This window comes from Platalea leucorodia, assembly GCF_965183815.1.
Source record: "Platalea leucorodia genome assembly, chromosome: 1".
Taxonomy (NCBI): Eukaryota; Metazoa; Chordata; class Aves; order Pelecaniformes; family Threskiornithidae; genus Platalea; species Platalea leucorodia.
Window position 1 is genome coordinate 138,284,595 of NC_138823.1, and position 16,630 is coordinate 138,301,224.

At 37.0% G+C, this 16,630-nt stretch overlaps 1 protein-coding gene across 1 annotated transcript in view; it reads left to right on the forward strand.

Moving 5' to 3' along the window:
- THSD7A (thrombospondin type 1 domain containing 7A) overlaps positions 1-16,630 on the forward strand; it is a 204,421-nt gene that overhangs the window by 137,688 nt on the left and 50,103 nt on the right. The window contains exons 9-12 of the mRNA XM_082321586.1: positions 3,560-3,794; positions 6,880-6,995; positions 9,516-9,648; positions 11,064-11,167. Coding sequence (XP_082177712.1) covers positions 3,560-3,794; positions 6,880-6,995; positions 9,516-9,648; positions 11,064-11,167 — 588 coding nt within the window. The remainder of the gene's footprint in view (positions 1-3,559; positions 3,795-6,879; positions 6,996-9,515; positions 9,649-11,063; positions 11,168-16,630) is intronic.

A 16,630-nucleotide genomic window follows, 5' to 3' on the forward strand; every position in this document is an offset into this window, starting at 1 on the left:
GGACAGAGGACGTTACTGTGCTTCCCCTTTTGCTCAGGAGCCCCTCAGTTCAGATTCCTGCCTGGAGTGTGGGGTCTGGGATTCGAATCCTATCCAAGAAAGGACTTGAGGGCAGACCTCTTGTCTCCCATGGGTGCACCCTAATTCCTGTCCTGTTGTGTACTATAGGACAGGTCTGCTTGGTTTGTATAACTGACATGCACCGGGTGAGGAAGCGTGAATGTTTGAAGAACTGGAACAGGAGATCTGCACCAACAGAGCAGTCTTTGTTACGATGTTAGCGGTCTGCATGTACTGACCACGTCTGGCTTTGGGAAGTGCGGCTGCCTCAAGGAGTGCCTACCTCATTCCTAAGGCAAAGAAGAAATGAGTAACATCTCACCCTCTAGATTACAAGAGGCACTTCAGAAGCATCTTTTTTCTCAAACTTTACGATTATTCCAGCTGTTTTGAAATGCATATATAAAATTACATGCATTTGTAAAATGAGTGGTATCAAAATGATTAATTAAAATGATCCTAAATGCTTTAAAAGACGTTAAGCGTTTTGAAATTTGGAAGTTATCAAGAGAGTGTCACAAAAAAAGACTTATGAAATCCAGTACTTGAATATCCTAGAGCGAGATGTCTTACCCATTACCAGCTCCAAATCAGGCAGAAAAGCAATCTAAGCATGTGACAATTCTATTAAAGCATTCAAGGAAACTACCCTCATATCTCTGCTATTTTATGAGTAACATGCAAGTTACTCTCTAAAGCTAGCCTTTCATTTCCAAGTGTGCTCTGCTTAAGTATCCAAATCCAAAAAGAGATTCTTCAGCTCCAACTGTTGTTTGTACCTTGAAATGAATATTTTTAGTACTGCCAATTAGTTATTTATGGTCATCTGATCATGATTACATAAAATGTATTTAGTATTGTATGGACCTTTTTCATGTATTCTGATAAAATTAAATGTCTTTTTTTTTTTTTTTTCAGTGATACTCATTAATTTTTATATTCCTATCAAACCTGTCCTCATTTGGTGAAATGCTCTTAAAGTTGAGCAGCCCTGATCTTGTTACACCTACGCAGATGTTATAAAGGGTGTCTCTAACTGCCAGTTTTCCAACCCCTTCTGCTTTTTCTGTACCTATTTTAATTTGAGGGAGCACAAAGGAATGCTGTTTTCCTGGAGAGAATGGCACACTGATTTATAAATAAGCAGTATATTTTTTACTATTACAAAGATTTAGTGCTAGTGGCAGTTGTTTTATATTTCAATAATATTATTTTCACATTTTGTTCATTCCTTATGTAGTTTTTTTAACTACAGATTTCATCTGAACAGAACTGGATTCCCACTGAGTTGCAGACTTTCATGCCCCAATGTTTTTCATTTACAAGTCAATGCCACTCTCATTTTTTCCCTGAATGTACATTCTGGCATAGCTGTCAAAACTGAATCTAAATTGTCACTTTATTCTCAAATGCCTTAGGAACTGGTGGTTATGGCATCCATTCCTGGGGAAACATTTCTTCCCACACATCCCCCTTTAATTTATGAATTTGCTTAAATATTTTCCTTGTTTCTTCTTGAACTAACATCAGATGGAAAGAATTAATTTAGTAACCTCCCTTATCTCTTCTAAATTCTCCTTTTTTTAACCCTTATACTGGGGGAACATGTCTAGACTCCTCCTCATGTGGATCAGTTTTCTCTCCCATGCCAAATAATTTGTGACTTTACTACCTTTGATTTTTTTTTTTTTTTTCAAAATACATTCACTTTCCTAATTTCCTTGCTTATATTCCTATCTGCTGCTGTTAGCTGGAAGATTTTTTATTTCCTGAAGGAAGCTGCTTGAATAACTTTTTGAATTGTGTTACATAACCATAATTTTGTTTTTCCATTTGATTTTTTATGTCCTTTTTTAGGAAAATGCATATGACGTTTTGTCTCGGTGCTATGCATATTGACATACAATTAAAGCAAATCTGACAGACTTGACTTGCATCCGTTCTGAGCCAGAACCAATTCCCTTTCAGTCATTGTTTAATTACATTCACACATTTTTAGGTTTTTCTAATCCCCCTTTGCAAAACTTAAGATTAGCTCATCTTTGGCTCATCTTTTTAGCTCGTCATCTCAGTTAATAGGATGTTTACTGTTTCTTGGTTGCATCAATATTTTTAGCCCAAAGTCAGAAGTTAAAATTATCTCTCTGGAAACAATTTGAGAATTTGGATTTTGTCCTGTGGTTTCACTAGAATGGCCCTTTCCTCATGTTTGCTGCAGATCTAGATGTTCCACAAAAGCAACTTGGGCTATAAAGTATTTCCACCACTTGTGACACTTGACTTACTTGTGTTGGAGTACTTGAAGTATCAGTTGGTTCTTTGATTACATTTAGTTGTTTGTTTAATTTCTCTCAACAATGAGTGCTTAAAACCCCTTCCCTCTTGCACGTCTGTAGGGCTAGAGGTCAACCTAAAGTTCAGTGGTGGGATAGAAAGGCTAATATGCTCTCTGATATGTGCTTGGTGTGAGCATACATTTTTCTTTTCAGTGAAAAGCAAAGTATAGCTCACCCGCAGTAACTAATAAAAAGCTCCTCTTTCAGTTATCTTTCTTACTGTTCTTGTCTTTTAGGAAAGACTAAAATGTTATTTAGATTGCCCCTACCTTTCTATCATCTGGAGATAGGAGTCCTATTGTTCCTGTGTAGTCCATGAATGTTTAAATTAATTCTTAAATCTAGAGTCTGTATGTCTAGTAACACCAGAGATCTAGCAGACATGCTGTCTACTCACAGGACTAGACATCTAGTAGCCTATGATCAAGTTTGGTAGGAGAGACCTCTTCTTTACTCATGGAGGGCTGGGAGGCCAGATTAGCTTTGAAGTGCTTGAATATAAGAAACTGAACATACTATCTGAAACTGGACACAACAAAGATAGCATTATCTGAGCTTTTCTTCACAATTATTGACACATGGATGCATTTTAGTTTCTACCTGTGACAGCCTTTGTTATCTCAATCTGGACCTGAAATTGCCAGCTGTGCCATCCTCTTTGGTAATTGCGTAAAATGGATAAATATCCACTGAGAGCTAGGACAAGAGCTCCAAAAATCTTTTTAATTGATCCATGAATTAGACATAAACAGTGGTTTCTACACATGCATAACCAGAATATTTAACCATTTCTTCTGCCTAGAGCCTTCGTACCTCCTTATGTGATCCCTTGCAGTCTCTTTTAGAGAACCCCAAAATAAAAAGGCTGTGGATTACTCCAAGCCCATTAGTGTGTTATAGAAGTTATGATTATTTTTGGCATCCTTGTTGTACACATTTACATTTACTGTCCCTGTACATTCAGTTGTGTGTAGTCTGTTGATTGAAGTTTGTCTAAGTTCATATCGGGCATATGAAAAGTAGGAAAATGGAACAACATTTCTTTTATGTAATCAAAGTGATAATATTTAACTGATAACATTTCAAAGTGTTGTGGGTTTTTTTTAATAAAACACTTTTTTTCTTTCCACTGCATGAACTGTTGCCCTGTTTTATTGTTTCAGGAGGAATACAGTGCCCAAATAGTAGTGCCCTCCAGGAAACGCGCAGCTGTAACGAACACTCTTGCACTGTGTATCATTGGCAGACCGGCCCATGGGGACAGTGCATAGAGGATACGTCTGTCTCTGCTTTCAACTCCTCTGCCAGCTGGAATGGGGAGGCCACCTGTTCTGTGGGGATGCAGACACGAAAGGTCATCTGTGTGAGAGTCAACGTGGGACAAGTAGGCCCAAAAAAGTAAAGATCTTAAACAATATCTTCATGCTGTAATTATCTTTGGATTTTACTGCTCTATAATCACCAACAACTGCACGCAAAGAGAAAAAGACCCCCATCTTTGTGTTCTCATGAGGGAACAATTCATCTTTTAAAAATACAAAACTGAAGCTACAGAAGGACTATAAAATACCTTCTCACTATTGATTTTTATGGGTGATAATTACAGTGGTGATTTTGCTGGCAGCTGACTGACTGCTAAATCCAGTTGGCTCCTTGCCATCATCAGGTCGAGTTGAGATAAAAGTCTTGAGGCAGGTGCGTGGTGCAGCACCATTTCCAAGATCCTTGTGGTACCTCCAAGCAAGCAGTGCACTATATGGATTAGTGTAGTTCCATGCAAAAATACTGCTTTGGGTCTAAATACAGTACAACCCATGTAACTGCATCTTCTCAGAAGCAAACTGAGGTCAAGTATAGTACAGCTCTGACTGGGCATTAGTTTGAAACATTAGTTTGAGAATTAGTTTGACAACCTTTGTAAGTTTTTTTCCCCCATATACATGTTTTTCTAAGAGATCCCTTTGGCACAATGATTTCATTTTGCAGTTTAATATATGACCAGGGTTAAATACAGATTAACTGTTAGTAAAATGCATTTGATTGATAATATCTTCATACAGTTTGGCAGTCTGTAAATATATCCCACTGAGGACAGATTCTAAGCTGGAAGAGCTGATAGCAGAGGTCGTTTAGAAAGTTCATGAGGCAGCTATTCTCGCACTAAATATTTGCATGATGTCTGCCATTTGTTGCTTTATTCAGTGGTAGACTTATTCCTAATTTACTTTAAATGGAAATATGGGGAATAACACCAGCACATTCAGTAATCTAAATTGTTGTGTATCTACGTTAAGTTGCTGTTCTATTCAGTCATGATACCATTATATCTTTTATTTGGTACTCATTTTACATTTTAAAAAAACCTCTAGTGATTTATCTTCCTTTTTAAATCTGCTGTTAATGTCTCTGCCTTTGATTTAACCTTAAATTTTTGGGAGGAGGGCTGTTTTATTGTGTCATAAATTAATCCTGTGAAATGAGAAAAAAAGTCTTGGTTGATCCTTCAAATTGTCACATTAAAATCACTGAATTGTTTTTAAAGAACCAGACATTTAACATGAAAATGTAAATAGGAACCTTGTTTTAAACTCCCCTTAATAAAAAGGATTACTGTGGTATGATACAATCAATATTATTGGCCTTATCTACCTCACAAGTTACAGACTTCGGCTTGTATCTCTTCTGTTTAATTTGACCTTGAGTAAGGACTGCAAAAAAATCAATACTTTGCTTTAAGCCACATATACTAAACACAAACAATATAAAAGATAGAAATGGTGTTCTAATTGAACTAATTGCCTTGCTCAAGGATCTGAAGAGGAATTGTAATGTTCAGTGCTCCTGAAAGCTGAAGTTCTCACTGAAACAGTGAATGAGTATAATTCAGACTGTTTTCTATGCTTATAATTTCTGTTGTTCTTTAAGGAAAAAGCCATTAGTAAGCCAATGTTCAATACTTTTCAGAAGCATTTTCAATTTTAACCTTAGTGAAAATTTCTGAAAGAGTAGTCCATGTATATAATTGGTGGCAAGTGTTTTTTTAAAGTGTTACTGACCATATGCAATACACCCATGCATATATAATCTGATTTTATGAATCCCATAGAAACAAGGCACAATTTGACTTAAAAATGTAGAGAACTTATGGAGAGGTAATGGAGATCTATGTTGCTATAGGTATAATATGTCATGATCCTTCACGCTGGTATTTTAGGGGAGAAAAGAAAGAGTGGAGATGTCATTCTAAGAGGGCACCAAGAAGTTAGTGCTGGTTCACAGTAATGGATCATATTCTGAGAAGTTTATGTGAATTGACAGGAAAATGAGAGACAACCGATGGAAATCATGAACTAGCAAGTGTTATTGATGCAGAACATGTTCCTGTAAAGCTGTAATTCAACTTTTCTTCCCTTTTCCCCCTGCTTCTCCTCCCGCACTGACGCAGGTGTAGTTCTCCACTGACCATGGAGACCGCATTTTCTCGGTAGTTCATTGTTAGACTTGCCTGTGCTCCCTTCAGCCTGGCAGGAAAGATGCCTTGCGCAAGCCAAGCTTCCCCAGCTGATCCAATCCAAATATAAAACTGGTCCCTCATCTGTCTGGTCCAAGATGCCCAGCAGCCACAAGAGGAAAAGCTAGTCATAGTAACATTTTTCTGCAATGAGCCAAAAGCTCTAAAATACACACATGATATTTTTCTTACTTCTTTATGTCATCCTCCAACAGTCCACATTCTGTGCACTTTTAGGGCAATAGTGATTTTGAAATTATTTTAAAGATTTGTAGTACTTCTACAAGAGTTATTGCATCATTCTGAAAAGAAGTATTGCAGCATAGAGAGTTGTTTGTCCTTGATGGAATAATAGGAACACAGAATGGGGGAAAATGACTTGGGTTAATGAGTCCTGTATGTGACAGTCCAATAATCCCTTTTATATGCTGATCAAGCCTCTTCCTAAAACAAGCAAGGTTTTCTGTCCTTTCTGACAGTCTTTCACAGTCTCATTGATCTGGCAGTTTCAAGCCCTTTTCTGGTTTCTGACATAATCATGGCCAGCTTATACCTATTTGTTCCTGGGTTAGCAATGATATTTAGTTTAAATATGCTCCCTTCCAGAGTTTATGTTTCTGGTAAATTTATGAAGAGCTAAAAATGTATTTTGCTAAGCTAAACTAGATTTTCTTCATAATCATTTGGAAGCTTGAAAATAATACTCAAAAGGCAGAGTCTGGAGTGGTGAGTGAGGAACCATGATTTTTTTCTAGTTAAATCCCCAGTTGTAGAATGCACTGGTTTTGTCTCGCTTCCACCAGCTATATTTAAATTCTGACAGTTTTTATTTCTGAGCTCAATCCTGGTGAATTCTGGGCAACTAACACTGCCTTCGTGTGCCTGCAGGCATTCAGTACCTCTCGTGATTCACCACTTCACTGCAGAATGATTGTTTATTTGATAATGCTTCTTTTTCGGGTTTTTTTTTAGATGCCCTGAGAGCCTCCGACCAGAAACAGTGAGGCCTTGTCTGCTTCCCTGTAGGAAGGACTGCATTGTGACTCCGTTCAGTGACTGGACATTGTGTCCTTCTTCCTGTCAAGAAGGTAATTTTATCCATTGTGTGCTAGTAGACAGATTGTAAGAAGAAAAAGGAGTTAGACTAGCAGTCACTTTTGGCAGAACAGTTATACACATCTCTTTCTGGCAGAGGACGTGTAATAGCTGGTAGAGCAGCTGCAAGGAGGACGTAGTGTTTTTGCTGAATAGAACAGTTATTTCTATACATTTTCCATAAGCATCTGTTTGGTTTTTTTTTTTTTTCCCCATTCTGCCTACTTTTATGTTACAAACTCCCATTTGCATCTCCCACTGATAAAGAGATAACTAGTCACAGAACAGACACATAACTCTCTGTGTAAGACCAAAACAGATACTTGTACAATTGTAGAAACTGCATTTGAATAGTCAGATTATAAAATGGTCAGATTTTGTATTTGAAAGTACATATGCTGCTTGCTCATCAGAAAACCTGAGGCTCTGTATACTGGAAGACAGATAGATAGATAGATAGGTAGATAAGCATTTGTATATAATTTTGGCTAGTTTCTTCTAGGAAAACTGAAGGAAAGTTAATAAAAATCAGCAGACTTTAAGTTGATGTTAATGGCCTGACTTAAACATACATTGCAATACCATTTTAATACACTTGGCAAAGCTCTTAAAAACAGTGCAGGTCTCCCTTGAATTTTTATTACATTGAAATCATACATAAAGTGATGACTGGCTTAATATTGCCCACATTTTTCTATCTTATCTCTTTCTCTTTTTTAAGCTTACCAGGAGGCCTTTTTATAATATGTACTATTACAGACAGAGTCTGTCATACCCCGAGTTCCATGGGGTGCTAATCCCTGTGTGGGACATGGTGATTACTTACAGCTACCATATTATCACAATATAAGATATTGTTACATCAAATATACGCACTCTGAATGCCACAGCCAATTCCTTATGCTTTATAAATGACACAAGCATAAACTCATTTTTGTAGTAATTCCCATTAGTGCTTAGTGCCTTCTAACAAATAAAAAAGGGGTTAGGAAGATTAAATTTATAACCTTTGAAAAAGAACAGTGAAGTAAGACGTTTGAATCTGAATCTGTGAAACAGTTATTAATTATTAAATACTGTGTTATTTTACAACAATATTAATGTTTTTTCTGAAATATTTTTGTTGTCATCTTGGACAAAAATGCCATCCTCTTCTGTTCTTATTTCTGCGGGTTTTAAGAAAGATCTGGATGCAATGAACATATCTTCATGAATATTGACTACAAACTAGCATGTATGTTGCTAAAAAGCAGTGTATTTGTGAACCAGTACAGGCCTTTTGTCTATCCAGTGAGTCAAACTCTTTTTATACTACACAAACAATTTTTATTTCATGGGTTTTACCCATTTGTGTCAGCAAGCTGGTCAGCAGCTTTGCTGGGCTGCATGTCTGTCTTGCCCCTTGTGCCAGCTCCTGGCATCTCCTGGAGCTGATTGACTCGGGAGTGGAGGGTTTCCTCTGCGTTGAAAAGCGGCCAGGTGGTGGAGAGCCACCGCTGGGATTCTCCTGCCGCTTGCTCCTAATTACAATTGTTTGGCTGTGGTCCAGCACGCTTCTGTGTTCAGACAAGCTGCAGCTGCTGTAATAACCCACCCAAAGCTGATATCAACCCAGTCAGCCAAATGTCTGTGCTATAGCTCTCTGGAAAAAAAACAAACAAACAAACAAACCAAAACCCACAAGATTTCAAGATTTTTACCTAACAATATTTGTGTATTAGGTATTTCTATGGAATTAGTATCGATTTCTGGCTTTTCTCTTAACTTTCTGCCTGAAGAACTGATATCTGAACATGACTGGAATCAAAATTCCTACAGGAACTATTTACTGTTTATCATTAATAATGAATGACTATAATAATTAAAAACTGTAAACTGTAAATTAATTCCAGAGTGGGAAATAAAACTTCACATTTAAATGTAAAGCATGCGCTTTTGGAATATTTTTTGTGTATCTAGATAGTGTAATGCTAGTCCCAGGTGGGAAACGAGGGTAAAGAGAGCAGAATTAAAGCCCGGCCTGGAGAGAACTAAGACTGTAAATTAAATTTGTTATATTCCTGATTGTGGTGATAAGCAAAAGGCAAGCAGATTTTATGACTGAGTCATTTACTGAATGGAAAAATTGTGAAATATAATAATTTCTTTCCATTAATTTATCTTGCTGCTTTTGCATGTAAATGATTAGGGCAAATTTACACTTTGAAACTGTAAAGTGTAGCAGCAAACTGAGCTGGTTTAATTTTTGTTCACTTGAACTGTGTGTTCACTTCAGCTGTATATTCATTTGTACAGTACTGCTACTGTTTCTTTCTTTTTAGTTCTGCTTCCTCGCCTTTAGCTGAGATTAAAGTGTTTTATCTGTTAAGCTTAATTTTCTGCTTATGGACAAAATAGCATGTCACTGTTATAGCAATCGACTCAAATATCTGTTACGTTAAATCTTATTTTTCCCCTAATTACTGTCATCCCTATGTAGTAGCAGGAGAAACAAGCTCTTCTACTCTTTGCAGGGGGTGTCACAGTAAAGAAGCAGTCCCGTCACCGAGTCATCATCCAGCTCCCCGCCAACGGTGGTCGTGAGTGCCCAGACTCCTTGTTCGAGGAAAAGGAGTGTGAAGCTTCTCCCATCTGCTATAGCTACAGGTAGTCTAAATCAACCAGAGACAAGTCAGACATGTTTTTTCAACTTGTACTACTTCAAAAGCTCGTTGAATTCCAGTTCTCAAGAAAAACATGCTACATAGCTAAATCAAGGTTTCAGAACAGATACGTAGACTCAGTTGGGCCCATAGTGAATCACTAAAATAATAGAATAATTTAAGCAGCACAATATTGCATTTCTTATGAAAGGTTTTTGCAAGGTCTTTTTGTCTGTGTTTTACTTTGGTATGGTCTGGGTGCGTATTCACATTGTGTTGGATCTCTTGGTTGGCTCCACATTTGTAAGGTGCTGCCATTCAGCTGATTTCTCCTTTTGGGATAGTGTTTGGAAGATGAAGCTTAGCAAAGGAATTTGTTTGTTGTGAAAACTTTACCATCATAATCATATCATTTGAAATCTGACAAAACAAAACAAAAATCCTAACATTTTGGTCATCTGACCTCATCCTTGTCTGTAACTCCAAGACTTGTTTGTGCTTCAAACAAGGCACAATTGCTCCATTTGTTGTTGTGTTGCAAGGCATGCCTGAGGGAGGGAAAGAAAAGATCTGGGGAAGAGGAAAGAAGGAAAAGAAATGCACTAGCAGCTGTATGTGACAGTACTTACTGACAAAAGACATTCCCGAAACTGCATGAACCAGATATCAACCCTGGAGTCTTATATCTGGAGTGTATTTGGGAAACTTCAAGACATCTTCACTGAGATAGGTGGAAAAAAGGAAGGAAGGAAGGGGAAGTGGGAAAGGGAGGAGGTTTATTACGGCATGCTAGTTTTTAAAACTTGTCCTTATTTAATGAGTCCATGTTGTTTTTCTGACATGTTAGTATCACTTCATTAAATCCACTTTTCAAATTTTATTATGTCATTTTGTTGACTGGTAAAATACTCTGAGCATGCTCAGATGTAAATCCATAGCAAAGGAGTTCTTCTGTTAAATGACTATTCAAGTCATATCATTTTATTATTTTGTATAGTATTCTTTTTTGAAATATCTTTCTCACATCTTGTATAAGTGTGTTAATGCTCTGTATTAATGTATAATCCTCATATTGTGGTTTGTATTCACTGTGTATTTGTTAGGTAGTGTCAGTGGACCTTTGTACTTTGAAATCCTTGAAAATATATATGGTTTGCTTTCTCTTCCCTCATCGACCTCCTCCTTCCTTCCCTGTGTTTTAATGTCCTACTCCTAAAAGGAGCAAAAAAGTTAACAGGAAAGAGGGAAAAGTTTACGGTATTGTTACTGTTTGTTGTGAATTGGCTGTGACCAGTTAGTAATAATAAGCAATAGCTTACGGTCACTTCTAATACTATCTAGCACTTGTGCTGCCTCAGTTTTGATTGCTACAAGTTTAGATGGATTGTTTGAAGTTGATTGTTTCTCCCCTCATTTCAGGTGGAAGACCCACAAGTGGCGCAGGTGCCAGCTAGTACCATGGTACGTGCGCCAAGACAGTCCGGGAGCACATGAGACTTGTGGACCTGGGCTACAAGCAAGAGGTTAGATCCTTTGTTTCTGTCATATATTCTTCAGAAATCTATAGCTGCACTGGTGTGGGAAATGCCTAAAATTTTAATCATTATAACCTAACATTAATTTTATCTATCTTTATGTGCATCAGCAAAGGAAAGTACTGAATGCTAGTATGGTAGGGTGGACCCTAACCAGTATTTGGCAAATGTTTTATTCATAAAATATCAGTATTAATTTGTTTTTAAATATAGATAACCACATTAGTGACTAATTTTATGGTATTGTTTTTTCAGTTTATTTCACCATCCTTACCTGACGCAAATTTACGCAGGCGTTTGTGGAAAGTATGTTTTCAAAAAGAAGAAAAAAAGAAAGGGTTGGGTGACTTTACATACTGCTTTTTGTGAAAAAGGTTGTGTAAATTCACCTGTGAAAATACATTTTTCTTGTGGCGAGGATGTGAAGACATGTTTATGGGTATATCCATTAGACTGAATATGAGACCTTTGCTCCCTGTAAGTGTTTGTTTGAAAATTTAGGATCAGAGAACCCTGCAATAATTTTGAATTGGAAGGACGCTCTGGAGGTCCCTTGGTCCAGCCTTCCACCCAGAGCATGGCCAGTTTCAAATTAGATCCCACCCAGACTAGAGGAGGTTGCTCAGGGCCGTATTTCAACATGTTTGGAGTATCTCACAGGATGGAGATCCTTCTGCCTCTATGGGCATTTGCTCCAATGCTTGTCCAGCCTAGCACTACACTTTTTTTTCCTAATATCTAAGCCAAAATTTCCCTTTCTGCAATTTGTGTCTGTGGCCCATTATCCTTGCACTATATATCTCTGAGAACAGACTGGCTCTCTCTTCTCTATACCCTCGAATTAGGTAGTTGTAGCGAGCCATGGGAGCATGAGAGATGCAGGACTTTGCATTTACACTGTTAAAGTTCAGTGCTAGCCCATTTCTCCAGGCTGTCATGGTCCTCTGAATGGCAAGCCCTACCCTCCAGGTAGGTATTGACTGCTCCTCTCAAACTGGTGTTGTCCTCAAACTTGCTGAGGCTGCTTTCTGTACAGGTTGTTAAAGATGCTAAACAGAATTGGCCCTGGAATTAACCACTGAGGTGCAGCGCTCTTAACCAGCTGGTGATTGGACTTCAAAACCACTGACTCTTTTGAACCCAGTGATTCTGCTATTTCCATTTGATAACAAATAATTTTAGCATCCCTATCCAGCTTTACTGTCACCTGTCTTCATAGAGAGTTTTGGGGATTTAACAGAACTGTGTATGCGTGACTGTTAAGTATAGTTAGGAGATGGTTTTTTAGGTGCATTAAATAAATTCAGTGTGAAAATAATTGCAGTTCCTGCTTACTGTGTTACAGTAGTTGAATTGCTTTGAACTACTAGTCAACCCTGAATTCCAGGAAGGTTTTTTTCTTTTGCCTTTTCTGAGTGCAAACTCCTATCCCTTAAAACAATATTGGCTCAGCGGATTGTGGAATTCCTGAGCAAGGACACTGCTAACTGCAGAAGTGAAATGTTCTAGTCATTAACTTCCTTGCAGTATTAGAGGAGGTTATGGTATACTTTAAAAGTCATAGAGTAAATCTTAAGCTAGTAACTCCTACCTCTTACTCGGGAAGTGTTACAGGAGATCAATTTAGGGCTTACCACAAAATGAAACCTGAAGGTATTGCCTGCTAATACAAAAGACTTCTGGCTGTGGTAATTCTTTCGAAGGTCTATCACTAATGCAGTCTATTTCTAGCAGCTCTGGAGGATACATTCAGATTACACACTGAGAAAGTAAGATTTCTGTCTTTGACAGCAGGAGTTCAGATAGTATAAAACGTTGTCTTCTGTACTTGCATGGCAGTACTTATATCTCTTGACTTTCCCTCAAAGTCAGTTAATAAAGAAAGATAGCTAACTGTACTGCATGCAAATTGGTTTTTATTATTCTTGTGCAGCAGGAAACTTACCTTTTTTTAAACTGTAATTTCAATCATGGGTGGTACACACACACATGCAGAGTAATACATTATTTTGGAATTACTGGGCATACAGTTTTCAAATCTGGTAAAACAGATTGGCAGAATTTCCCTCTGGTACTACAGAGAGTTTGATCTTGCAAAGGATGATGTATTCAAGTAGTAGTCTGGTTCCTACAAGCAGATAGAATGGTAGTAGCTCTCTAGTGTAATGTGGTCAAGTGGTAGCATGAGCAATCGTTAATTAAGAACCTTGGAAGCAGCTAAGCCTGAAGAAAGCGGGTGGTTTTGGTAGAATTTTGTACATGTTTCTGAGATCAACTGTTAGAAAGGGGAGATTTCCGTTTGCTCTTGCTTTTTGTTAAGTCTATCCAATGTATAAATTTTATTGTAAAACATGAAGAAAGTTATTTAAGTTGGATAACCAAAGATTATTTGTTCCTCAGTCCCAGTATCTAAATACGAATTTAAATATTGTCTAGCCTGTTACAGTGGTGAAAGTTACAGGCATTAAAGACAGAGCCTTTTTTGGCCCAATATTTTTCCCATTGATGGAAATTATGTAAATTAACATAAAATAAAAGTTTTGAACACAGGTATATTATGTATCATGTCTCAGGGTTTTAATACCTGACAATGTGTTGAATATATCTTTTACTTTTGTGCTCAGTAACGTAAACTGATATTCTGTGGGAGCTAAATAAACTAGTACAGCTTTTCTTTAGACTGAGAAAAGTAAAATATTTTCTGTTTTCTTGAGTACCTTTACAATGAATACGACTTGGAAGTAATAGTTGAATTTTTGCACAAAAGTAACTTTCATTTTAGAAAACATACTTCTGCAATTCTACAGATTATTGGTTGAAGTTTTATTTACTTCACAGCTCAGAAAATTGCATTTTGAACATGGATAGTGTGTTTTATTTGTTTTATATAGGTTATCTCCTACACAGGGCATTAACATATTCCCTTTCCCCTCTTACATTTCAAATTCTGCCACGAAAATAGCCATATGTGAATTTTCAGTGGTGCACATTATTTTGTTTGGTCCCCTGCACAAGAGTTGATTTCATGCAAGGTGCTCACTGAAGGGAGGCTGACCTGAATGCAAGCATCTGGCTGATTGAGCTCTGCCTTGGACAACATTAGAAAGATTTTACCAGTTTCTGAAGGAAGACTCTGGAAGAGGCTTTGTCCCCTCTCCCTGCTAATTCTTGGCTCCCTCCTGCATACTTGGCTTGTCGTAAATGAAGTTTCTACAGGCTATGGAAAACTTTGCATGAAAATATATTATTAGAAGTTCTGTACTATTTATTTAAAGATTATTTTGTGATGTAGATACAGAAAAGACTGAGCTACTACTGTGCAAGTCCTTTTAACCACCCCAAAATCAGGAAACGCTAAACACTGAAATATGACATGCATTTAGCATAACATTCTGATACTGCATTTATAATGTGATACTGGAATAAAGATATTTTGAACAGATCATTTAACTCTTTGTTGGTAATTTCTGTAAAAATGCTTATCATACTGTGAAAATGTAGACATAGAAGCATTTCTTTTTCAATTGAAAAAGAGTGATCTCTCAAATTTCTGATGCTCATGAATGCTGAAATCACACATTCATTCATCTGTTTGTGGTAATTTACTTTTGATGACAAAGTGAAACAATAATCTTATAGAAGTAATCTCAGCCCTTTGGTTTCCTGTGGATTGTCCTTTCATTTTGTGTTGATACTCAGTAGAGCAAGTAATTGCATTCTTGTATGTGAGAACAGTTCTCAGTTCCTCTTTTTCAGTGCAAGGGGATGTTGCCAGTGCTATTAGTTTGTCCTATTTCTGATCTGATTGCCTACGCACACTGTAACACGTAACGTATCAGCAAATGTGTTAAATAAGAAAGAATAGGAATGTACACCAGGGAAAAGGCACATCTGACTATGCATTCATTAGCGGTTTATTTTGAACAAAATAGTCTACACTGTTCTTATTTTAGTTAGAAAGATAATTAAATTGGAAGGAAAAACTAAAAGTTAGAAATAATTAAAAATTACTGGTGTCTGATCTTAAGAGTCTATGAGTAACTAAAGCATATGCATGCCTTGCTTTATATCACAGCTTTACTATTTACATTTCCATTCTTTAGCTTTTTTATCACATTGATCTTCCTTGGCAGAAGAGATACTTGGGTGAATCATAAAGTTTAGAATTGTGATTCATTGTTAAAGACAGCTCTGTTTCTAGCTGTCTTGTATAATGAAGGTTTTGTTACAAATCATGTCAGTTTAAATGAACATGTCACAAAATTAGAACTTGGGTCAATGCAGAGGAAGATGATAATAAAAAGGTTTGGTGGTTTTTTGTTTTTGTTTTAAGAACAGATTTTTTTTTTTAGAATTTTTTAAAGAAAAAAGTTTAATTATTCATGAAAATCATGAACAGGTATTTATATCTAAATCTAAGCATAGTAGCATAGCATCTAATACCTGAGCAGCAAATTCATTGTAGTAGTCATGAACCTTATTTGAACAAGGCAGATAGTCATGACAATTGTGTTGAATTTCTATGATGAATGAGAATTTGCAGTCGTATATGGTAAAATGCCTTTTAACAGTGGATAAGCAGGGCAGGAATGTATTATAGAATTGCAGTAACTTAAGGCTTCTAACTGTCTCTTGTTCAAAACCCTCAAGAGAGCATATTATGGGTGCATCAACAAGGAGTTTGAAACTTCCTTTAGACTTTATCCAACAGGAACAGGACATGTAGAGAAAAGCCGTATTTTACTGCAACAGCATTTATGTTGTGTTTATTTTCATAAGCTGTTTCTCAATTAACAAGAGTAAATTGACTGGATGTCTTGATGAGTCACCTGAATCCCAGCAGGGAGAGGCACAGAGTGCTGGCAAACACAAAATACCAAAAAAAATACAAAAACTAGAGAATGAGAGTAAATGCTTGATAAAGCTAGGCTACTAATATTTGATGGGGATGTGGGATATAAAACCCACTGTGAAACGAGCCTGCTTCAGCTAGGGTGTGCTGAGAGATACTACTTTGTATTCTTAAGGCTGACATTTATTAGCACATAGATAACGTGAAAGTAGTGGTCTGCTCAGCGAGATAGATTAATGTATAAAGTTGGAAACTGCAAACAACTTAGGCGGGTATGTGTTATGTTATGCTCATATCTTAAAAAATCTGCGTCAGTATACCTCAGCTCCAGTGAATTCTGAAGGAACTTAGAAATACAGTTTTGAATTGTATAGGAAAGCCTAGGAAACTTACTTACTAAAAAGGCTTGTTTTGCCAGTAGCTTCTGCAGATTTAAGTAGGGCTTGTTGAACTGCATCCCAATGCTAATGAAGACGGCATGTGGCAGATGAGAAGGTTGAGTGCCCAAACTGCAATAGCCTAGTCACATCATTATATATATGTATATATATATATATGGATATATATGGATATATGGATGCACATGGTAAGGGCTATCC